Genomic DNA, 27290 nt, shown 5'->3' on the forward strand with positions numbered 1-27290 from the left:
TCAATCGTAGAGGTCTTCTTCCGGGGATGGGCTGTTGTTCTTCCTGCTGTCTTCACTCTGGGTACCTGTAAGGATGGCAGCCCTGAAGTTGACAATAACTATGGTCATAATTGACACATTACGTTTAGGGGCACCAGAGAACACAAGAAACATGATGTAGCAATAAAAGCAAACTTATTTGTTTGCAGATCTTTCTTAATCATTAGTAATAAAAGATAACTTCGATTTGATTTTCAAGAAGTGACCAAACCATCACACAAAGAAATGACCCTTCAAAAGACAGAAAATAATAGTTAATGTAAATACGATAAGGGATATCTATGCTGTCGTTTTATTTTGTGCCTGCATCAAAGTGCTCTAGAGGATACCAGTAGCAAGAGTTGGATCTAGGACCTTTAGTACCGAGCCCACCAAGTATGTGCTACCCGTTACCAGGATCTGAAGATGATCTGCTGACTGAGGAACTCCTCGCTCAGCGAACGGTGATATTTCCTGGTTCTGCATTACCCCGCCGTTTAGGGGGCAGTATTTATCATCCAGCGGTCCCACTGCCCACTGAAGCGCTTCGGTGGCGGACGGTGCTACCTGAATGATGGGAATCCCAATCTTGCCATTGTTGCTTGGAGGAGTCGACTCGCTCTTCATCTTCTTGTGCAGGTCTCGATATGCATCCGCTAATGTAGTCAGCTTCTTCAGCAACGCAGGCAGCTTCAGTGGTGACTGTTTGAAGTCTAATCATAGCACAATAGAATGAGACACAGCAGGATGAGATATGATGGGTCCTACAACAACACACTATTATTAGTAGTATTCTTTTTTTTTGGGGGGGGGGGGGCGGCGGGGCAATAGTATTTTGTTGCATAGTTTGTTGATCATTTCCAACAAATTTAGATAAAAGCAAAGAATTAACATATTACTGAAAACTAACGATTTCAAACATGGGCACAGGAATCGGGACTCTACCCCCGCCCCCCCCCCCCCAAACAAAAGAAAAACACCCACACTTCAAAAAAAAAAAAAAGTTCCTTGGCTTCTAGCTGATAAGAAGATAGTCAAATTTATATAACACATGGACAAATCTCATTAGGCTTTGTTCTAGACGGGTATATTTGTCCTCTTTTCGGTCATTTAGATAATCTTCCCTGAAGTCTGGCTCTAGCATGCAGGCATTTCATGAAGTTGGGCCACGCACAGCAGCGGCTCATAAGACAACTTAACACCCAGTGGTATCTGCAAATGAAATTTGACGGTATTTCCTACGATCAGAAGAGGTTAAGGCACTGAAGGACGTATCTCTTGATAACCATGTCTACACTTGTCAAAAGTGACTTTCGCCCTCTTTTGACGGTTGTACCTTTGAAAATACGGTACCATTTTTCATTTCTTTTTCTTTCTTTTATTCATTTATGCTTTCAGAATTTCACATTCAAAGTAACACCAGTGAAAATTTGGTTTCCTGAATGGGCTTCCTTAAACATTCACATGAGTTCAGAGAATGCAGAACGATCGCTGAAATGGTACAATTTTGAGGAAACTTTTGAGGGACAAGTCTGTAAGAAGTTATGAACTTTTTTGGTAACCTTGCATGCCGCCCTCTGTAGTTAGGAACTCTCCACCAATTTGTCAGAAAATAAAGAAAATGTACAGGGAAAACCTTGAATTACATGTTTCTAAAACATCAACAGAAATGTTTGATTCAAAGGCATATAAAAGAATATTTGCCTTAACAAGCAACCAAAAATGGTATAATTTACTTTTTTTTTCATAGATTATTCGATAATCCTAAATCTTTTTCTAGGGTTTAACTAATCTTTCTGCATTCTCTGAATTTACCTACGTTCGAGGAAACTTTCTTTTTTCATGCGTACCTAGGTCTCTGACCCTTGAAGTTCCCCTATACCTGCTGTGATATTCCCTGAACTTTTCTCCTGAAATCATTCCAGTTCCATTCACCTTTTGACACGGTCCGAAGACATGATAGGTGTAATATGTTTTTTGTATCGATTGCTCTTAGCGTCACTCACAAAATATCATATTTGAACGGTAACGCAATGTACCTCCTCAAAGCAAACCAGGCGGGTTGTTCAATCCTCTCTATATTTTGTTTTCGTTTTGAATTGATAAACACTGCCATACTTTTGTTTTAACAACAACAACAACAACAAAGACTTAAGAACCCATGCCACCTCCATGAAACCTTTTAATCTTAGCAATTCAAATTAAAATCTTAGAAAGCAATATTCTTACCTCTGACTTCATTTTCTTTGTCAGATACGCTCCGACTTCCGCAAATGACCACAGCATCGAAGTTACATTCCTATGACAGTCAGGAAGACGAAAATATAACTAACACTGCAGAAGATAGACGAGGAAAGTTTAAATTACAACGTACAAGAAATATTAAATTATATCATTGTACTTCCTCAAGTTACTGATGATTTACACTATTTTGTCATCATCGTCATGGCTTGAATTAAGGCATATCTTGGGGTTATCAATAATCTATTCCTTTTTTGGGTCTCTCGACGAATCGAGTGGTGGCGCTATGCAAGTATCCGACGTGAGGACACAACTTTCTTTATTACTGAGCAGACTCATGATATTGGCTACCCAAAAGCTTACCACAAAAGGGGCCATGATGTCATGCACTTGTCTATCTCCACCGAGGTAGAACATCAGCACTCGCTTGACGACCCCTCCCATGACCTCCGCGTCACGCTCTGCCACTTCAGCGAACCAGTCTCTACACATGAACGCACTGTGGGTGGTGTGTGCGTTGTCAAGGTAGTATGTCACATGGCTGCCTTTGACCACTTGGTTTCTCCCAGGCCAGTGACAGGACGCCAGTGCTAACCGAAAAAAAGTTATATATATATATATATATATATATATATATATATATATATATATATATATAATATTATACAGTGCGAGAAGAAGAGCATTCGTGGACGTAGCTATAGTGATCAACATGTGTGTTTATTGCCGAGCTTTCGGTCTTGTTAGGACCTTCATCATAAATATATAATATATGTAAATATATTATGTATGTATGTATACACACACACACACACACACACACACACACATATATATATATATATATATATATATAGATATATACACGTAAGAAGAGTGTGAACTGCAATATGGTTGACAGTGCTCAACTATATAGGAGCTCATGTAGTACAATATATTATAGTAGGATGGAAGACGTTGCTTTATTAGTGACTATAGTTGGACAGTCTGTTTCGGCCGAAGCCTCGTCAGCAACGAAATCAACTTCGCAACAGTTTCTTGTTAAAGTACAGTGTAAGACACACAGCTCTGGTGCACTCAAGCAAGCAAACAAAAGATACAAAAGATACATGCACGTGGCTACTTAACAACACAATAAAGTTGATAATGACTACCCTGGGCTTGAGTGCACCAGAGCTGTATGTTTTACACTGTACTGTTACAAAGTTGATTTAGTTCCTGACAAGCTTCGGCCGAAACAGACTGTCCAGCTAAGTCACTCATAAAGCAACGCCTTCCATCCTACTATATATTGTACTATATATATATATATATATACATGTATATGTATATATGTTTATATATATACATATACATATACATATATATATGTTTATATAATAAAATATACAGATATATATATATACACACACATATACATATACACACACACACATATATATATATATATATATAGGCCAACATATGATTATTCAAATTAGTGAAATTCTTCCGTCGAGGTGCTTTTTTCATTGCAACTGGTTTACGTCGATGTAGGGCAATTTGTCAATCAGTTGCAACATATTATAATTACTCGAGATAATGATGTTGTTGTTATGTCCTTGCCCTAGTCGATCCTTGTTCTTACTCCTGTTTTGTTCTTATGGGCTACCGAGATTTGTCACGTGCGTTCATTCTTTCGGTGAGGTCAGCATTACTACCGTGAATAAATAACTATTCAAAAGGAAGAGTACAGGGCAATATTCTTTCGATCATGCTATTGTTATGTTCTTGTTCTTGTTCTTGTTCTTGCACTTGTTTAACATATTGCTCTTGTCCTTATCCTTGTTTTGTTCTTATGGGCTAGCGAGATTTGTCACGTGCGTTCATTCTTTCGGTGAGGTCAGCATTACTACCGTGAATAAATAACTATTCAAAAGGAAGAGTATAGGGCAATATCCTTTCCATCATGCTATTGTTATGTTCTTGTTCTTGTTCTTGCACTTGTCCTTATCCTTGTTTTGTTGTTATGGGCTACCGAGATTTGTCACTTACTTTCATTATTTTGTTGAAGTCAGCATTTATAGATTGAATAGATTCAGAAGGAAGAGTACAGAGCGATGTCCTCCCGATCATGTTGTTGTTATATTCCTGTTGTTGTTGTTGTTATTCTAGTTGTTGTTCTTGGTGTTGTTCTTATTCTTGTATTGTTGTTATGGGCTACTGAGATTTGTCTGGTATTTTTATTCTTTCATTGAGTTCAGCTTTACCTACCTCGAATGAACTCTGAAGGAAGAGTAAATGGCATTGCCTTTTCGACCTCTCCGTAGGTCAACTGTTGTTCACCAGTGGGGTCAATCAGTCCCGTGACAGAGTCCGGATCCACGGGGTGCTCCGGAACTGAGAGAAGAAAGGACACAAACACAGAAAAACGTGTAAGTAAAATCTATAGCTTTCCCTTACACCCCTTCCCCTCTAAACATCGACCTAATGATGCTCTGTAGACTTTTTTTTTTCCATAATCTTTTATTGATACCATGTTCAAATCAAATACATGGAAAATCAAAATATATATAAAACTGTATATACCAAAATCACACAAATCAACAATGCATATATAGTTATAATCGATCAAATCAAATCAAGCTGTGCTATTAGCGAGCAATACATTCACAAAAAAAAAAACCAAACAAACAAACAAACAAGCAAACCTTGACCCGGCCATCTCAAACAAAACACTTAAATGGGATCTATTCCCCATTGTCTCCCCACCCAGTAATGAAAAACAAATGCCCCCACCATTCTCTTAACCTCTTCTACCCCACCTCCCTCCCTGTGGACATCTGGCTCCGGGTAGTCTTCCATACTAACTTTATACTTTAAGATTTTCTAAAATCAATATCTAATTTTTTTTCTTTAAATTCATGCTAATTTCCCTTCCTCTAATCTATCTTCTAAAGCATGATTTTTTTTTTACTTCATTATAATTATGAAGGCGGCTGTTTATATCATCTGCTTTTAAAATCCAATATCTAACAAGAATTGAAATATGATTTAACAGTTGGTGTTTTCCCTTATTGCACTCCTTCATCCCGAACAGAATTTCTTCCCAAGTACAGTTTCGTAAATCAACATCATCTAACGTTCTCCCACATCAATCCCAGATTAATTTCGCGTGCTCGCAGGTATAAGACAAATGTTTATGTTTCTTCTGCTTTTTCATATAAAGAACATAAATTATTTGAAACTACGGTAAATTAAACCGGAGGAGATGATGATTTGTTTATACAATACCATGTACCAGTTTGAACTGAAATTCTCGTAATCGGCTGTTTAATGTACATTGTCTTGGCCTTAAAATGTTTTCTATTTCCTTCACGGAAAAAACATAGTTTTGTTTGATTCTATAACTCTTTAAAAAAGAAACGAGTGAACATTTTCTCTCTTGATGGAGTGAATAACATAAATGAGTGAGTTTAGAGTGAAGTTGGAGTGAATTTTAAGTGACAATGTTTATCAATTTTGGAGTGACTTCAGGGATCACTCAAAGATGTTTGTTTTCATTCTTTTTGTTTTCGTTTTTTGTTGTTGTTGTTGTTGTTGAGAGTATCCAAAACTGGTACTACACTTTTAATTCCCATAAGGAATTGGAAATATATCTGTTTTGATCTAAAATTACTTATATTATTGTTTTTTCTCCTATAATGAAGCAATTTTCCGAAATGTCCTGTTCTTCTTCTCTAACATTTCCTCCTCCGAACCATCGGTATATATCTTTATATATATATATATATATATATATATATATATATACTTTCACGCTGAAATGTATTTTACTCCTAAACCCAATACTTCTACTGTAGACTGTACACTGATATCGATCGGTATGTCTTTATAGATATTCTTTAACGCTGAAATGTATTTTACTCCTAAACCCAATTCTTTAACTGTAAACTGTATACCGATAATGATCACAATGGCATTATCTCTTTATAACTTCCACATGTTTTCATTGCCCACCTTGAAAGTAGAATCTTCCTGGGTCCTTCTCCTCGATCCAGGCCTTAGCCATCTGCACTGCCAGAGTTGCGTTGATAAGTTGATGCTTTCCAACGAGACCAACTTTGAGAGGGTTGCCCCGGAAGTCATTGTGTTCGATTGGCAAACACACCCGAAGAGTTACCTGATCGTGACAAATATGATACGTTTATAAGTCTATGAATAATGGTATGTGCTGATGAAAATTCATTCTCTCTCCGTTAAAACGCAAAATGGTGTTTGACAATGGTCGTACTCATTCCAAGTCATGATTCAAGGTTTGGGAGTGACAGGTGTTCGGTAATACTTCGTACTCAAATGGCATAATCAAACCCAATTACCATTATAGCGTAATGAAGAAGGAAAGACATCCAAAATATCGTGTTAGAGTATCTTCATGTGTTCATGACAAAACGTGTTAGGGTGGGATAAACTAAATAAATACAGTTCACTGGAAAATAGGTCTGCAGAAGAAAAGCTGTTTAGATTTGTTTTTTTTTCTCTCTCTCTCTTTGAGGGAGGAGGGGGATTCTGCTGGACGTATCATATACATATTACATGTATATTTTGATACATATTTTGATACATATATATATATGTATAGATGCATACCCAACACCACAGCCACGTCTCTGTGTAAGTTTTGCTGCCAATACATACATACATATAAACATTTTTTTTTGTATTCTATATCTATTCATTCATTTACACGATTTAGGGCCTATATTGTGTTTTTGTTTCAAGGACTTCTCCCTAACTCAGATGAATACTAAGTCCATACCCCTTTTTCAGCAGCTCTGCGGACCAGTACTTGCATAGCCCCAGCGTCCTGGGCAACTGTGAAAGCAGGTCGCCCATTCTATGTGAAAAAGATGTAAAACAATTATTGTCATTTCAAATTGTAATTCGTTACAGATGACTCTGTGTCGCCCCGTCTTCTGAGGGAGGTAGGTCACGATTGTTCTTATTATGCTAGAAAATGCAAATATGAAAAATTCCTATAAATGTTTTTGTTACATATTATTATTCCATTACTGTGATATCACAATCTGCAATTACCAACTTATCAAGTGCAAACAGCACATAATATGGCAGATTAGTCGCTTTCTCAATTGCACATAAGCAATATAGTGCAGACGATTTCCGAACTTTGAAAAGATCGTTTTATTTACCTTTAAGCTTCACTAATGTGTTCTACTAATATCTGCCTTCACTGATATAATGTATATATATATATATATATATATATATATATATATATATATATATGTCGCCATGTCTTTTGTTAAACGTTTCAGTACTTTAGCAATGATTGACAGATGAGGTCATCTGAGGAATATTGGTTTGGAAGGATTTTTTTGTGGGCGTTCCCAAGTAATCTGAAGAAAAATAGAAGAAAAAAATCGTTAAAAATATATGGAATGTTTCTAGATATTCGTTTCACCACAAAAGTGATGTTGAGGGTATCACAAATCAACACAAACCAACATGCATTTGGATTTCAGGGGCCCTTTAAACTCTCACATTTTTTTTTTTTTCTTAAGTAGGTCTTAATCTTTTTTTTTTTTTTTTCTCCATGAAATTCCTATACAATACGCTATTTCATTTCTCTCTTTCTCTCTTCCACTTTCTGTGCAATAGATTAAGAACAACAAGTCCTATCAATCCCATATTTTGCACATTTTATAAGATATCAACTATTTCTTCCGACACCATCTTGGGTAGATGAATTAGGGTCAAATATCAAAAGTGTGTAATCCTGTATCTTGGTGAATACAAGTCATGTCCAATCTTTCCCATATTTTGCAAACGTAACGACCATGTTGCAAGAATCATTTCACGAAATAACAACATTTTGCTCAGATGCCATCTTGGCCGAGTAAAGTGGGGTCAAAGGTCAAATATTTACACTTCATTCTGTATCCTCATTAGTGTTTATGGTATCACCGCCATATTTTGCACACACATGGGCCTCGACAGATGGATCATTTTGCAAAATAACGACGCTTTGGTCACCCGTCATTTAAGCTGTGCAAGTGAGGCTCAAAGGTCAAATATTCTTTATTTTGTATCTTGCTTACTAAATGCGCAATCGGGGCCAGAATTTATACATATGGACCATGTTACCTGGATCATTTCATAAAACAACGACTTTTGATTCAGACGTCATCTTGGCTGTGCGAGATAGGGTCAAGAGTCTTAAGTATACTTTGCCCTGTATCTAAATTGGTGATTACATGCCCTATCACTTCGATATTTTGCACGCATTAAGCCCATGGGCATGCCATATGGATCGTTTCATGAAATAACAACTTTCTAAAATCAGACGCCATCTTGGCTGTCTAAAGTAGGGTCAAGCATCAAACAAATTTCGTCCTGTATCTTGGTAAATACATGGCATATTGCCCCCAATATTTTGTACAGATATAGACCTTGTCAAAAGGATCATTTCTTAAGCTAACGTCTTTTTCCTCAGACGCCATCTTGTATGGAAAAATGGAAGTTCAAAGATACAAAATGTTCGTTTTGTCTCTCTGTTAGCATATGCCCTTTCCATTTTAAAGGTTCTGTCTACCTTTTGAAAGAGTGATTTGAAAAATGTTCAAGATATCCCATTTGATGCTGTGTAGGTCTGTTGTATCATAAAACATCCTACCATATACAATTTTCGCAATAAAGCCTAAAATATAAGGAGATATCAGTATTTTTCTCATTAAACCATAACTGTAGACGGTTTAGTCTGACAATTTTTTTTATTATAACTATTGTTCACATTTTGTGTATTTAACAGTACTTAACATTGATTATACAGATTCAATTTTTTACAGCGGTTATTTCAATCCCAAACGCACATTTTGGAAATATTTTAAAGCACTAATGCTGGGTTTTTGTTGTATCTGTAAATTATAAATTATGCCTTTAAATCTGTAGGCATGACAGGTTTGATTCCCTTTTCTTCGACGAGAAACTAAAATATCACATGGCTATTCCCCCTCCCAGATGGAACAGATAGGGTCATCTGAAGCGTGGTCTGGGCTCAAAACACTTCATTTTCCATACATCGGATCACCAAATTTGTCAGGCTTGACAAATTCTTGGGTTGTTGTTGTTGTTGTTTTTTTTTTATTGTTAGATCATGAAATCCGAAAGTGTCCCCCCCCCCCCCCCGCCAACACACACTTTTGAAAACGTGGCGCCGGCGGTGCACATGAAAAATCGTTATTTCGCCCAATGACTTGTCATGTGAATAGGATATAGGACCTCCCTCTATTAATAGTTCTAAAAATAACAGTAGGCCTAGACGATGTATACTTGCAAGACTTTGAAGATAGAAATGGATACAAAGCTGACGGGTTATAAGTAGAACATAATCGACATAGGTTCTAACCTTGAAGATACCGGATTTGTGCCAGGCGATTTCTTCAATGGTATGTCCAAGGTAGTTCACGTGGTCGATACCGAGTGACGTCACACCAGTCACCGTTGGAGACCTGACAATGAAAATACTCATCACGAATCTGGTGTTGTGCATTCTACGCGAAAATGGTCGATGCAACCAAAATCGCTTGGAAAAACACCACATCGTTATCTTATTTGTATGTGCCTATTCAGGAAATTATGTAAATACAGTAGAAGTGACGTGACCACTATGTCGCAGGTATTAATAAATACGACATAGTCATAAATGGAATGGTGATTTCCTGACTCGATTATTTATAGTTCATCTCTAAAGACACATGAGGTAAACATTAAGGCCTACATGCCCTTGTCTTGGTCTTAACGACTGGGTTGAAACTAATGGTGGAAAGTCCCCACTAGGCATGCATAAGTATGACATCATGCTATTGCTATGTCATGCACATTATCATTAGCAACAAATCACTAACATTTGTTTTGTTTACTGTTTCATTCGTTCTATTCCCAGATCGAACAAGCAAGCTACATAGCTTCCTTTCTCAATTTATGGCTGGGCTGAAATCCGGCTTCCATTCTTCAACTATTCATTGCATTCGCTTCCTGTGGCGGGACTAAAACTTGACGTGTAGTGAGCCTTATTCTAGGCCCTATCTCATAAAAAGTTGATATTAATGATGACAACTCTTGCTGGAATGGCAATTGTCAAGGTAATGACAAAATCCAGCTTCCTGATTGGCTGTTGCTATGGGAAGTTGTCATTCCAGAAAGAGTTGTTATCCTAACATCTTTTATGAAATGGGGCCCTGGTCTGGAGAAACGGCGAGTCAGCGTTCGCATTCCGTGACGGGGCCAGTGCTGACGGTGGGCAGCATAGCTGACTGACCAAATGGCACATTTCGAAAACGCGCGAAAACGTGACAGATCAGAAACTTTCACCTATCAAATGGTTAAAAAAAGAACAAACAAAAAAAAAAACAACAACAACAACAAAAACCCTCAGACACAAATATTACTGCCAAGGAGAAACCTCAAATTGTCTTGGAAGTCACACATCGCTAGTAATTTATTGTACTTATTTACGTAATATCGGCGTAACTGATAGACTGAAATTTTCTTTTTACATTCTGCTGTACTCTTTTTTAACGTTCCCATATCTTAACTATGGAATCCTTGCATGAGGTAATGCACATAAAATCTTACTAGATAGATTACTTTCACTTCAAATGAAAGTCACTGTGTATAAATCGGTATAAGAATGTCAGTGGCAAAAATGTCAGTAGTAAAAATGTCAAAAAAAAAACAAAAATGTCAGAGGCAAAAATGTCAGACGTACCATGGACCTACGTAGGTCCATGGACGTACGAAGCAGTGTTAAAAAATACCAGGGGTAAAAAATTATCAGAGGTAAAAATGTCAGCGATAAACAGCTGGTAATAATTTCAGAGACAAAGATGTCAGAGGTAATATTATGAAGACAATCGTGAGCACTGCTGCGCTGCAGACATAAACATTTAGATTTAAAACTTATTGAAATTTGCGCATTGTTATTGGCTCTGATTTCCTAGCCTGTATACCATTTCAACATAGGATCACATGACGTTAGTAGCCCGCTTTCTGATTTTTCGTATTTTGACATCCTTTTTGCGCCACGTACACATTGAAAAACACACCCTCTTTCACGAGTTTCTTTTCATGCAGATATGGTGCACGTTTTAACGGCAGTGCCCCACCCCCGAAGGGGTTTCTCTCATACTAATATAGGTTTTCCCGGCCAATTTCGCAGTTTTGTCAGTCTATTTGATAAAAGGTTCATTCAATTTAGCGAAAATCCTCGTCACTGCACATTCTGTCATTCAAAATTGCAACTTGTTCATTCAATTTAGCATTTCGATCAATGAAATTCGCACATGTGCCTTTCGAATTCGTAAAACGGGCATTCAAATTGGCACGTGCTCTTCAGTCATTCAAAGTCGCCAGCACTGGCGGAAAATGGTATTTCAGTCATTCAATTTCGCGTATGGCAGTCAAATTCCAAACATGTTCATTCAAATTGGCGTAATGTTAATTCTATTTTGAAAAGGTGCCATGAGAACCGTGGTTTATACGTATTTAAAGGTGAATTTTTGTTTCCCACACACTGTTAAGTATATAGCAAAGGTATCTTTGACCCTAAATAATTCAAGTTTGTTGTTCTGTAACGCCCCTCTTCTTTTATACATGTTATCAGAACTATACATGCACCAGTATCATAGATCACTTCACTTTCTTATGTCCAGTCATGGCAGTACGAGTAAGATACAGGCGTATCTCTCAAGAAGACAGGGAAAGAATCATAGAAGCATTTGAGGGTAACAACCTTGACAAATTGATGGCTAGAGCCGATCCAAGAACTTTACGAATTGGTGCTTGTCTTAGGAATTTGAACTGAAAAAGTACTGATTCGAATGATGTTAAATGTAATTTGAATGCTCCAAAATGAATTTGAATGAAAAGATTATAAAATTGAAATACCAAACACGCTATCCAGGCTAAATTCTGCTAAATTGAATGCACAAATTATGAATTGGACTGAAAAAAAGTGCGAAATTGGCAGGGAAAACCTATAGTATCTTTAAATCACATGATAGCATTCACTAAATTTCTCAAGATGTATGCACATTAATACCCTATAATCTGATGCACATGACAATTCCGGGGACCAGCGAGCAGAAACAGACAGGCCGCAAAGGGGGAGGTCTTTTTGTTGGCGGTCGATTTTATTCATGATTGAGAAAAACGAGAGATATATATCGCAAGTCGGGAAGGAATGTAGTTTTGATTTTTGACCATTTTTACATTTTACTTTGTACCCCATTCGCAGTATTCAAGAAATAAAGATCACATATCACTGGGCAGTCTAGAAATTCTCGACTATTATGTCCGCTGCAAGCGAAAGATCCTGCCAATCGTTGAATCAAATTGTCAAAATGCTAAAATCAAAAATAATTGTCACTTCGTTTACTTATAAATGCCTGTAAGTGAATATGATACAAGAAGGCCTGATTTATGGATTGGCTGATGCCAGGGGGCTGTTTCATAAAGCTGTTCTTAAAGTTACGAACGACTTACGACTGGTGATCAGTTCTGATGTGCTATACTTATCAGAATTTCCAGAATTCAGCACAAGAACTGATCACCAGTCGCTCGTAAGTTGTCCGTAACTCTACGAACAGCTTTATGAAACACCCCCCAGGTGAGCATAGCCAAAGAAATGAGATGCGGGAATCTAGTAGAGTTAAATTGATCTCTGACGAATTAATTTCGGGAGCTGCTGTACCGACGAATTCCGCCAGGAGAAACCTCAATGCAGGTATAACAATCTAAATTGTCTTGGAAGTCACACATCAGTAGTAATTTATTATACTTATTTACGTAATATCGGCGTAGTTGATAGACTGAAATCTCGCATTCTTTTTACATTCTGCTGTACTCTTCTTTGACGTTCCCATATATCCCTCGGATAGGACATAAAATGGAGGTCCCGGGTATGAGAGAGCAACAACTCATGCACGTAAAAGATCCCGCTTCATTCATTCATCGCAAAGAGCAGGGTGTTTAACCCGGTGAAGTGGTCCCACCTCACATCCAACTGGACCCCATGGAAGACTAGCTTAAAGGCACAATTTACCTTTTGCATATGAAACAAAAACCCAGCATTAGTGCTTTAGAATAGTTCTAAAATGTGATTTAGGGATAGAAACAACCACTGTAAAAATTTGAATCCGTGTAATCGATGTCAAGTGTTGTTAAATACACAAAATATAAACAATAGTTATAATAAAAATGTTTCCAGACTAAAGCATATACAGTTACGGTTTATTGAGAAAAACACTGATATCTCCTTATATTTTAGGCTTTATTGCAAAAATTTTATATGGTAGGATGTTTTATGATACAACAGACCTACACATATGAATCAAATGTGATATCTTGAACATTTTTGAAATCACTGCTTCCAAAGGTAAACTGGACCTTTAACGTAGCTGAATATGGGCTATCCAGCCATCTTCTCAGATGGAAAATGAACAAACAAAAAATATATCTTAACTATGGGATCCTTGAATGACACAATGCACATAAAATCTTACTAGATAGATTACCTTCACTTCAAATGAAAGTCACTGTGTATAAATCGGTGTAAGAATGTAAGTGGCAAAAATGTCAGAAGTAAAAATGTCAAAAGTAAAAATGCCAGAGGTGAAAATTTCAGAGGCAAAAATGTCAGACGTACGAATGTCAGAGTTAACAAATATCAGGGGTAAAAAAATTATCAGAGGTAAAAATGTCAGCGGGAAATGAAAATGGAAATCGGACACTTACATTCATTTCAGCGAGGCCAATATTATGTGTAATTACATTGATAACACCCCCCCTCTCCAAATGCTTTAAGAGAATATAAAAACAAAATCAATAGTTCCACGATTTATAATCCTATCAGACTAACAAATTTCATCTTCCTCTCCTGAAAATATTGTTAGCCCAGAATATTTTCATCTACACATGGCCCCCTATTCTGGAACTGTCTCGACAGTGATATCAAATATATACAATTTTCGCTAGTCGCGTCTTAAACGTACCCTTCATTATTATGGCAATCATATCCTTGGGTTTTAAAAGAATGATATAATTATGTCATTTGATTGCAGCATTATTTCCTTTGCGTACCTTGCTAATTTGCATTTCGTTGAGAATGAATAAAAAATCCTGAATTGAAATGAGTTAACTACCTGTGAAACGAACAAGAGACCACAGACACGTTGACCTCCTTTGTTTGTTTGTTTGTTTGTGTGTGTGTGTGTGTATGTGTGTATGTGTGATTGTGTGTTTAGAAAATGGTTGTTTATAAAAACAAAAAACAAAAAATCTCTTACCAAATAACGTTTGTCGTGTCGTACTCGCCTCCCATACCCACTTCGATGACGGCAACGTCCACCTTTATTTGACAAATTCATCAGGGCGAAGTAACAGACAATATGATGCAATTAATTACAGATCAATAAGATTTTGCAAGCTTTGTTTCATTTCAAAACTTCCTAGCACTTTTTTCTTAGGGGCAAAATCATCACAATGACACTTCACATAGTCAGAAATTATAAGAAGTAAGCGATATATATATATATATATATATATATATATATATATATATATATATATATTCATATATTTGTAAATGCATTATACATACTAATGTATAAGTATGTTAAGTCCTTGTAGGTTTTGCGATACACAATGTCATAGTTTCGGAATTTCTGTGCGTTCTCACTCAGGTATCTATGATGCAGTGTAATGCCCGATAAATAAGGCAAACAATAGGTCAAAAACGAAAAGAGTGTCAAACACCCGAGGCTGTATAATACGCCCACTCAGTGCAGATGGGATTGATCCAATTATCTGGATTCCTACATGTCGATGGATCATCAGGCCTGATGTTTGTTGTGTCACTAATTTCAATGTGTACTAATGAATTTATTCAAGACTTTCCAAACCCAAGCCTTGTCAAGTTACTTGTCTAAAAGTATACAAACTACTTTGTGACGTTTTGATTACATAAGTATGTGATTACTTTCATTTGAGAAAAGCAATGCAATGGAAAGAAGAACAACCAACAAACCTTCTCTTGCAGAAAAATGTAAAATGTCAAAAGCACTAGCAATTGGTAGGGTCCGATTTCCCTGGCAAACACTGGGTCCTTCTCATTTATATGAGTATTCGTCTGGATCATTTTGAGGAAGTCGATCCCGTAACGAGCAAACTTTGCCCGGGGGAGCGCTGCACCACCAACGCGGATTCGTTCCCTCACTTCAACCAGTGGTGGTGAACTAAAAAGAAAGAAAGGAATGTTTATGTGTGTATATATATATATATATATATATATATATATATATATACATATATATATATATATATATATATATATATATATACACATATATATATATATATATGTATATATATATATATATATATATATATATATATATATATATATACATATATATATATATATATATATACATATTTATAATTCCATCACATTTTGGTGTATGTGTGTGTGTGTGTGTGTGTGTGAGTGTGTAATTCTCAGAAGTCAAAATCCATTTACAATATTTTTTATCTCTGATCAGCTGTATAGTATCCATAGTCAAATCAAAATGATTGTTCATGTGAATCGGGGGAAAAAAGAACTGAACATGTTTTGAGCCAGACCTATCAAATCGACGCCGTCTGGACTGGTCGAAGACTGGCGCGAGCGAGTAGCGATGCAAAAGTTGTGCATTTCGACAAGCCTTTAAAGGGGAAATCCAGTCCAGATATAAGTTAGTCTGGTAAGAAGGAGTAAGATATCACGAGTTCAACGGTCACAGGTTGATCGAAATCGAATGAAATATATAAGGAAGTTAAGACATTTTGAAGATTCACTATTTTTTTTTTAAATGGAAAATTGCGAGGTTATGGCATGATTAGCTCACTCATTTCCAGATTCATATCCACTGTAAAAGAACTGTTTTGCAGAAATTACCAAAACTTCAAAGTGCCGCAACTCCCTTATCTTTCATCCGATTTCAGTCAAATTGTTACCGTTGTATGAACTTGTAGGATTTTACTCTTTCTTATCAGACTAACTTGCACTGGATTTCCCCCTTAACACCAAAAATATGAGTACAACTTGTGTACCAGCGAATAACAAGTAAAAAAAAAAAAAACCAGCAGAAGGGTGAAGCATTATGAAGTTTATCTCAAAAGAAAAGTTAAGAGGATAGACATTTGAACGCATATACGGAAGAGATGATTGAAAAAAAAAATAATAACGTGGAAGTTCGATTGAGTGTAAAAAGCAAAGCATAAAAAATACATAAGTTTTATAGAGACAGGGCCGGCGCTGCGTTGTTTTTTGGTTTTTTTATAAGGGGGGGGGGGCAATTTTTATTTCTGATACCACTTCCGGGTCGAGTGGTTATAGACCCTATACCTATGTATTCCTATGCATTAGTTGCGCCGGCCCTGACAGAGAGAAGACGAAAAATTACTGCTTAGGGAATAATGAAATATAAAGATAAAAGATACTAGTATCAGTTTCTTGAAAAAAAAAAGATTAAAAAACCAACGTACTGATTTAAACAAAATATATATATATATAATTCAATGATATATGTTTTCAGTGTTGAACACTAGAAAACATGAACTGATCATAGAGAGGAAAAATGTATCCTTACGTCAGAAGTCCAGTTTTGTACCCGCAGGTCCTGAGAATACGTTCAGTCAGTGCACACGTTGACCCCTTGCCCTTGGTCCCCGCTACGTGAATGCAGGACAGTGAGTTCAACACCTCCTTCTGCATGGAATCAATCGTACGTTTATTTCCTTTTTAATCAATCATTTCATATCTGACTGCCTTAAATAACACATAGCCGGACGTGAACAACCACGGACATGTATTTGGTTACAATATTAAAAGTGAATGCAGGACAGTGAGTTCAACACCTCCTTCTGTATGGAATCAATCGTACGTTTATTTCCTTTTTAATCAATCATTTCATATCTGACTGCCTTAAATAACACATAGCCGGACGTGAACAACCACTGACATGTATTTGGTTACAAAATTAAAATTAAGCATGGAATAGATTCAGATGTGATTAACAATTTAGCACATCACTAAAATCCCAACTCTATCGAGTTCTTTAATCACTCCCGTCTTCCGAATTGCCTTCTTTGTATTAAAATGATATTTGCATCTTCCATTGTAACAGGAGTTTACTCAGAGACACTTTCAGTTGATTGTGGCAACGTGGCATAGGTCTACCGTAAGCAAGATGCGACGTACATGACTGTATAAGCTTCGACATGATGATGGAGGTTCAGAAATAGGAGATTATATCAGGCGTTCACTATGACTACCTTACTACAAAATTGTGCATGATAAACATTCAACAATGCATTCTTCAGACGTAATAGAAAACTGGTGATGATGATTTCCTTGAAAGATTGTTGTAACTACCGTTAGGCCGGCTCTCTCCAGGAACTTTCGCCCGTCAGATATCTTGTCATGTCTTCTGTCTGGAAGGTAAGTACCTGAAGAACAAATTAGCTTCCCCAGACTCTCCAAGAAAGTCTAGAATGCAAAAAAAAGTAATAAAAACAGGCAAGGGTAATCATTGTGAGAATAAATGTAATCCAAACAGTAATACGTCCGTTGGGTTACAGCTCGTTATTGCAGAAGTTCGCTATTTCGAAGGTTTGTCAATCCGAAAATGAAATGAGTTTCGTTCTTGACGGTTCGGGTAATTCTGATAGTTCCTTGATGCGAAAATGGGGGAAAAAAGTTTGTATAATTTCGAAAACGAAACAAGGTTAGTTATTCCGAAGGTTAATTGATCCGAAAAATAAAAATAATTTTGTTACAAGTTTCCCTTTCTAAATGACAATAGGAACAAAGGTTACCATTCACAAAACTAAACTTTAAGACTTTCTTTAGTGTATATCACCCCATGTGATAACTTGTATTGAAATTTCCTGTTTACTAAGTAATGTCGTGCTTCTTGGTCTGGTAGATATCATTCTAATACACTGTATCTTTATCAGCAAAAATCTTAATTCCTTTCACCGTTCACCATGTTTGATTTTCAAACTATAGGTTTCTTGTAACTGTGTAACAAAATACCTATAAATTATCTTTGTTTTAGTATTCAGAAAATTAGATATCATTCCAGAAATCCCCAACTGTAATGAATATAAATCATTATGCTTTAAATCTTATGTTGCCCTTTGGGCTCTTTCCAGTTCTCTGATAAAAAACAAAACAAAACACACACACATTAGAAATATTATTCATCTCAAATACACCATTTCCCTGAAAACTAGATTTTGAAAATGCACAACCGGTTTATTAAAACCTCTTTGTAAGATGTGATGTACGTCATAAATACCCTTTTCATACAAATCACAATAAAAACTACTCTTCCCCTTTATACAAATATATCTATTATTAAATATCACTGAGTTTATTACTCCATCCTCAAAATTCCTGCATTTATTCATTTCCTGTCATACTTTAACCATTTCCACATAAAAAGATGGGAGTGGATTTGTTAGCGTCAATCTAGACCACTCATAATTGCATGACAAAATAGATCTTCCTCCGATACTGATCGTAAGCAATTATCTAAATACATTTTCCATCCAGATTTCTTCTTACCGTACAATAAATATTTCAACCACACAATACGTTAGGTTTTCACATTAAGCTTAAATTTATCATTCGTAGTTCCCCACCAGCATAATCTTGATAAGTAATTTTCCTATTACACCGTCTTTATCATTCAAAAAAAAAACAACAACTTAGATTCCTATCCAATTATGAAAATATCCTTTGAGGAGCCAATATAGATGATGAAACATAATTTCATCTTGATAATGCATACGTTTTCAACAGACATCTTAACTGAAATTAGAGTCCACGATCTTTTAATTAAAGGTTCTAGGAACAGTACCCCCTGGAAAACCACCCTCCGGATAACTACCACCCGGATAATTACCCCCCAGGAAAATTCCCCCCTAGGGCAACTACCCCCCGGACAGCTACCCTCCAAGGGCAATTACCCTTCAGGGTAATTGCCCCCTAGGACAACTACCCCCCGGACAACTACCCTCCTAGGGCAATCACCCCCCAGGGCTATTCCCCCTTAGGAAAACTACCCCCTGGATAACTACCCCTCGGATAACTACCCCTGGATAACTACCCCCTCGGATAACTACCCCCTGGATAACTACCCCCCGGAGAACTACCCCCTGGGTAACTACCCCTCGGAGAACTACCCTCTGGGTAACTACCCCCCGGAGTACTACCCCCTGGGTAACTACCCCCCGGAGAACTACCCCCTGGGTAACTACCCCCCGGAGAACTACCCCCTGGGTAACTACCCCCCGGATAACTACCCCCCGGATAACTACCCCCCGGATAACTACCCCCCGGATAACTACCCCCCGGATAACTACCCCCCGGATAATTACCCCCCGGATAATTACCCTCCGGATAACTACCCCCCAGATGATTACCACCAGTATAATTATCCCCAGGTTAACTACCCCTTCCTCAGATAACTAGACCCCATATAACTTCCACCCGATAACTACCCCCTCCGATAACTTCCCGTGGATGATTACCCCGGATAAGTAGGCCTATAACTCCCCCTCCCCTATATAACTATCAAAAGGAAAATTACCCCCAGGACAGTGCACCAATCAATTACCCCCTGGATAACTACATCCCGGGTCATTGCCCCCCCCCCCAACTTTTACTTTTAATAAAAAGAATATTATTACTACAGGAAACGAAGTTCTTTGTATCATTTGCCAGGAATCACGGAGATGCCATACTGATACTTCATCTTATGAAAACAACATCTTAAGGATTTACGATATGTATCGTTTGCATTTAGGACGATTTATGTACAAGCTTAATTCCTCCCTTCTGTATTTTGACTCTATGTTAATCAAAAACGAAACTGTCCCTGCATATCCTACCCGGTAATCCAGTAAATGTCAATGCCTTTAACCAAAACTATTTTCGCTATATCTGTATTTTCTTTTACTGTTTCGAAATTTCGGATTTCTCTTGATAGTAGTATAAAAGAAGTTTTAAGTTTGAATGCCTTTACCATTGAACTAAAGACATTTTGAAGAAATGTTATACTTCACTTTTAGCATTTTTTTTAAAAACCACAATCGTCTATCGTTTACCACAACTCCATGTTACACTTCTTTATTTTGAGGAGCTTATATCTCATGCCTCACGTGCCCTGGTTTTGACCCATCATCTTCCTCTTCCCTCTCGCTTTTCTCTGCCCATGTACCGTGAAGGTAGTCTATTCCTGTCATTCAATACTCACCTTTCCTCTTTCTCTCATTACAAGGGATTTATCTCGTGTGTGTTCATGTGCAGTGCACTCCCGTTGGGATGAAATGCCCAGGACCGGCAGTTGTTTGTTTGGTTTTTTTTTTCTTTTTAGCGAAATATCGTTATAATAATATGCAATGTATAACGAAAAGAAGGAAACCACGCATAAAAATAAATTTCTGTTTGTTGAATCCTCATCATACGCTGGAAAGCTAGGTGAAATGGGAGAGTACCTTTTTAATTTCGTTTAAATATTACATTTTAAAAAGAGCATAAAGTTGTTTGTGTTGTCACACATGTGTAGAAAATGACGGTGTAGGATTTGGTTACAGTTCGATATTCCAAAGGTTACTTTTTTTTTTTTTTTTTTTTTTTTACTTAACTACGTTACTCCGAAGGCTCCTTATTCCGAAGTTTTGCCATTCCCGGCATTCCGATGGTTTGTTTATCTGAAGGTTCGCATTTCCGAAGAATCATTATTCCGAAAGTTCATAATTTAAGTTAAAATAATATATTGTTCATTTTCCGAAGGTTCGTTGATCTGAAAATGAAATGAGGTTCGTCATTCTGAAGGTTAACTATAAATCAAAAAAAAAAAAATGAGAAAGGTTCACTATTCAGAAAGTTCGTTGTTCCGAAGGCTTTTTATGAAATAAGGTTCGTTATTCCGAAGAAAGATTGTTAATGAAAAAAAAAAAATAGACAGGTTAGTTATTTCGAAGATTTATTTATCTTAAGACGATTATAAGGATTGCAATTCTTAAGTTTTGTTACTGTACTCACCTTTTTCCACCATGGATTAACGATTCTTTTTGTAATGTTCCAATTAACGAACGTTTTGAATTCCTATCATTTTCGGACTAACGAACCGTATAAGAATAAGAATAAGAACCATATTTTATCATGGGATTAACGAACCTTTGGAATAACGCCAAAATGTGCTTAATATTTCATTTCCGAACTATTACGGACATTTAGTTGTATCAAAATCTGTGTGTTTTGTATCAAAGGACTTCGGAACAATGAAACAAACCTTATCTGAATTCAGATTCTTGTATTACAATAACGCAAGTTCCCCCCGGAAACTGTGCGTGATACACGGAGTGAACATAGATGTGAAGCGTTCGCTCATGCATGCAGAGACGCTATAAAAATGCTTGTTCGCTACGCATTTTCGAATGCGATCCGCATTTCGTTGTAAAGGAGCACATTTCTTTTGTTTTTCTTTGTCAGTGGCGCTCAGAAAAGACTGCGTGGTAACGAAAATTTTGTTATAACCGTCTTCGTTATAAGCGAATTTTGTACCATAGACTTTAATGGCGATAATTTTGGGACCAGAAGTTTTGCTTCGTTATAACGAAATTTCGTTATAACCGTGTTCGTTGTAACGGGAGTTCACTGTATCTTTATTTGTGTACTTCGTCTCTGTCTTAATTTGCTTTCTTTGCATTGTTTCATCAATTTTGTAACTATTTTACTGTTATACCGTTAACGCTCATTTCAGAATTGCCCTACTGCATCATTGGGCATTAACAACTAGTACTTATCAAGGATGTGGGAAGAGATTGTCACCTCCTTGGTATGGTCACCGCGGAGCATTACCTGCCTTGACAATTACTCCTTATTAAAATTAGGCTCCAACCAATCACCCCTCTTACAGTAACTCTCCCCCAGAAAATTACGTCTCTCATTTTTATTTTCGAACAACGTTTGCTATTTGAATTGGAAAAAAACAAACGAACATTTTTTCATATCGTCTGGTTTTAGTCGAGTCCTAACTTCAGGTTTTAAACATCTTTTGGGTGAGATAATTAGAAACCCCTTACGAAATATTAAAGAGCATGTTATTCCAAGAAGGTTTCAAATTTTTGTGAAAAAAATACTCTTAAAATGGCCGGGATAAAACAGAGCAGCCCTATAATGCAAAAAGGATTCTGTCAACTACAACTCTCTATAGATCTATTCAAAAAGAGGATGCAGGACAAAAGACTTCGTTAACAACTAGGGGTGTTTTGTAAAAAAAAAAAAAAAAAAAAAGAAAAAGAAAAGAAATACCGTTAAACTCGTAATATTTTACTCTTTCTAATCAGACTAACTTATATTTGAACTTGATTTCAGTGTCGAGAACATTTAATTTGAAAACTAGCACAATTCTACTTGTATGTTAAACAAGCTGTAATTTTACTCTTATGACAGATTAGGGCACCGTTTGATAAAAGTTGCCAGTTATGACATCTTGTTAGTCTCTAATAATTTCAATAAAACCATGGGTTCTGCTTGATTGATAAGCTCGAGTCACTGACTTGTTACCATGGACCTGCTTTGATCGACCTACAACGATTGGTAATTGTGTGGAACTGACAGCTTATCAGGACTGATAACTTTTATAAAACCGTGCCCGGATCCTATCAGAAATGATGGCTTTAATCGAAGGGTCCCTCGCTAATGTTAAGGGAATATGAATTGCAATGCAATCAACTCTCCTTTTCTTATTTGATTTTAATTTATTGGTTCCTGCATTATATCATTGCTCATGCAGATACATACATATATATCATATACATTGATGGTGCCATACATATAAATGGATATACATAAACATTAATTGCTAACAAGGTAAGTTTCTTCATTACCTTTAGAATGTACAGCAATACAGTTTCTTCATTGCCTTTAATGTACAACAGAACATAATCAGTGATGCAATGAGAAACGCAGAAGGGCTACAGCTTAAGCATTGCTTGATTTGCATGCAGCCCTTGTACATAATACATAACATTATTATAGGAAAATAGGGGGAGGGATGACTTGCATAGAGATAGGATAGGAGAAAAGAGAGAGGAGAGGTCTGTCTGCTTTCGCTAATACACAAAGTTAGATCACCTGGATCACTGAATAGTTAAGCATGGCAAAGTATTTTCTCACCGAGGTACAGGTGAACAGTTACAGGTCATGATCGGTTACATAACATTACGCAATAAATTCTGAACAGCGATAATTCTACGAGGAAATTTCATATACAATACAATTGCAGTGACATTATAAGATCACTGATATCCAGAGAGCAGCATTGTCTTTACAGTTTTCTTGAAAGAATACATAGACTTTAAAATTCGAATTTCTGAAGGAAGAGAGTTCCAAATACCAGGTCCAGTGTGTCTGATAGATTTCAGAGCCATCACCGTTTTAGGATTTTGTAGATGAAATTTATCAGATTGCCATGTGGGATACGAATGTATATCCTTGTTTAAATGAAATGTTTATCGTCTAATGTGTTATAACGGTAGAAAATGACAAGCCAAAAGAGTAAATGATGACAGTGTAAGAGAAAGGTGCATCTTCTGATATGGTGTTATGAACTTATGGAAAAATTACAACGGGTGGTAACTTTCGGGGGCGGGGGGTGGTTCGGGGTATGGTTAAGGGGGGGGGGTAGTAATCCGGGTGGTAGTTATCCTGGGGGTAGTTATCCGGGGAGTAATTATCCGGGTGGTAGTTATCCGGGGGTAGTTATCCGGGGGGTAGTTATCCGGGGAGTTGTTATCCGGGTGGTAGTTATCCAGGGGGTAGTTATCCGGGGGGTAGTTACCCAGGGGGTAGTTATCCGGGGGGTAGTTATCCAGGGGGTAGTTATCCGGGGGGTAGTTATCCAGGGGGTATCTATCCGGGTGGTAGTTATCTGGGGGGTAGTTATCCGGGGGGTAGTCATCCAGGGGGTAGTTACCAAGGGGGTAATTATCTGGGGGTAGATGTCCTAGGGGTAATTGCCATTGGGGGTAGTTGCCCTAGGAGGGTAGATGACCGGGTGGTAGTTGTCCTAGGGGGTAATGGCCCTGGAGGGTGATTGCCCTAGGAGGGTAGTTGTCCGGGGGGTAGTTGCCCTAAGGGGGAATAGACCTGGTGGGTAATTATCCGGGTGGTAGTTATCCGGAGGGTGGTTGCCCAGGGGGTAAGTGCCCGGATACGAACATGGGGACCATTTCATGAAAGTTGTCAGCACTGACAAGCTGTCCGTCTCTGACAATCACCATGGTAACGGTCAGTGACCAGAGCTTCTCAGCCAGTCAAATCCACAGAATGATTTTGCTGATATTGTCAGAGAGGCATAACTTGTCAGCGCTGACTAAATTGATGAAACACCCCCTGTATTTTTCTATTTCATCTAACAAAAGATGATCTTGCAGAGACAGTTGCCATTCATTGCGTGAAGAACGAAGTGAAAATAGAACACATACACATATAGAATAAATAACATAATACTTTCAAGTATTTTGAATGTCATTTGACCAAAAAGGACAACACAATGTGGCATAATAAAAAAAGGACAAAAAACAACAACAAAAACCCCGAGATACCCGCAAAGGAACAGCACAGAGAAGAGACGAGAAGTAACGGTGAAGAAAAAGTAATCGTATACAGTGTTCAGGAGGTGGGAGCTAATGAGGGCATGTTTCCAATTGTATACATCGCAAGAATAACTTTTCTTTTTATAGGATGATTTAAAGCATTGTAATAGAGAAGAACTGCGTCTAAGATCACCAGTCAGTAAGTTCCATAATTATATCTGGCCCGTGATCCCTTATGCACTTTTGAGCTTTAATAAGTTTGGGATTTCCTAAAAGATAAAATCTTTTGCATGACGGGTAGGATATGAATGGATACTAAAATTTGAAATGTACATATCTTTACACATTTCAGGGAGCTGATTGTTAGTATCAACATCGACGTAAATGCTATAAGGATTAGAACCAACACTTGCTGTCGGGCGAAAGCTCGGTGGTCTAGTGGAGATGACGCCTGTTCGGTGATCAGGAGGTCGTAGGTTCGAATCCTGCTCGAGTATGTACGCCCATGATTTTTTATCATGGCTACTACTAAAACACTGATCAATTCAGTGCTTATTTTCGTCGATGTAGGGCAATCTGTCAATCAGTTGCAATGAAAACACCTCGACGGAAGAATTTCATGAATTTGAATGGTTGTTAGTATATTTATCAATAAATATTGCTGTTTGCCATGTATGTGTATCGGAAATTTGTTAACCACTGGCCCTACGTCTGGACAATATAATATTGCGCCTTTACAAAAAACAAGAACTATTCATGGCCCTCATTTGATCTGAAAATAACGATTACCTGATAAATGCTCTCATCTTCATCTCCTTGAAAATCATGGTTGGGATGATCTGATGCAAGAATATCCATACCAGCAGCGCTCGATTGCCAAGATACCAGGAAGTTCTTGAAGTGGCTGTTAAGGTTTCGGGGAAAACAGGAGGTAATTGAAGACGAACGATCTTGAAATTGTCCCCTGTTTTGCTCGCAGATTTATTTTATTTATTTTTTAAAATCAAATTCGGTGAAGAGCCTCTACAATTTCGTGTCGCCAGATAATCTGTTTGATAATTCCTTTGCTTTTGTGATGCAACCTCGCTGAGTGGCAAGTACGTGCTTATATACTCATTACACACAGCGCAGTGCCACTGGAATGCAGCTGGATGGCAGATAGCAAAATGCGCCAGTAAGGAAGAACGCAATCAAATTTCACTGCAATTCTCCAGGAACTTTATTCATACGTAAAGTAACTCAAAGGCTCGCAGAACCGAGATAGCATCTCATAACAAAAGAGGACGACACAACCAGTGACGGTAAGTATGTGTGTGCGTGTGTGTGTGTGTGTGTGTGTGTGTGTGTGTGTGTGTGTTTGTGTGTTTGTTTGTTTGTTTGTTTGTTTGTTTTGCAATTGTTTCTCGACATAATTATACTACTGTTACGCCCATTTATACCCCTTTCATGGTTAGCAATTTCATATAATCACCCTGCGGGGCCAGTGGATACGATTGGGTGCACCCTTGAGGTATCAGTCGTTAAAAGGGTCACGCGGATGAAATTCCCGGTAAAGGTAGCTTTTAAAAGGATTTTTTTCCAGTGGTTTTAAGTTTGAAGCTATCATGTGTGAAAGACATCTCTTTTAAACTGCTTAAATTTATGAAGGTGAAATCCTAAGTAATCATCAATGGTCATTAACTTTGTTTCCGCTTCTAAACACGTGTTTCACTTTCTTTTTCTTCAGCGCTGTATCGCGCTTTTGGAAGCGACATCTTTTAAACTCTCTGGCCGATTTTCATCAAACGTGGCTGGATAGCATTGCGAAATAGTTCATAAGGATGGTTGATGAATATAGACAAAAGAGTTCTCTAAGTATTTACCTCTGACAGTTTCGTCGATGGGCTGTCATCTTTCTCAAAGTAACGATGGCTAATCCGCGCCAAATCATCAGCTAATCAGAAGATTAGCCATCGTTTGAGAAAGACGACAGCCCGTCGTTGAAACTGTCACAGGTGAATACAGCTATTGGATGTGTTAATAGAGAACTCATATGGCAAGTAGCATTCCTATAGGGTAATAGAATTCCATTTCGTTCGAAGGGGCACCAAGATCACAGAGGAGGGGTTCGAAGGGGTAGAGGAGTGGGGTTGGGGAAAAGACCCCAATTTAAGGGATTGTTAAAAGAAAAATAAACCCGAATGTAGTTTCAAGTTTGCGATGGCGGATGAGGGGATGCCCAAGGGGGAAGGATTTTTTTTTCTTTTTTTTTATAGAGAATAATACCTTAAATTTGAGCCTCTGCCCCAACCTACCTTCCCCAGAACCTCCCCCCCCCC

The 27290-nt window shown here is 37.5% G+C and overlaps 1 protein-coding gene across 1 annotated transcript; it reads right to left on the reverse strand.

Moving 5' to 3' along the window:
* On the reverse strand, window positions 1-26863 carry LOC140244738 (folylpolyglutamate synthase, mitochondrial-like). The gene is made up of 14 exons (XM_072324354.1): window positions 26835-26863; window positions 25762-25876; window positions 17732-17845; window positions 16947-17065; window positions 15344-15551; window positions 14604-14665; window positions 9665-9767; window positions 7058-7135; window positions 6259-6421; window positions 4509-4638; window positions 2623-2758; window positions 2248-2317; window positions 369-731; window positions 1-98 (listed from the first exon to the last, which is right to left on the reverse strand). The coding sequence occupies exons 1-14, from the start codon at window positions 26861-26863 to the stop codon at window positions 1-3; spliced, it is 1788 nt and encodes a 595-aa protein (XP_072180455.1).
* Between the last annotated feature and the right edge of the window lie 427 nt (window positions 26864-27290).

The sequence above is a fragment of the Diadema setosum genome, chromosome 2 (genome assembly GCF_964275005.1).
Source record: "Diadema setosum chromosome 2, eeDiaSeto1, whole genome shotgun sequence".
Classification (NCBI taxonomy): Eukaryota; Metazoa; Echinodermata; class Echinoidea; order Diadematoida; family Diadematidae; genus Diadema; species Diadema setosum.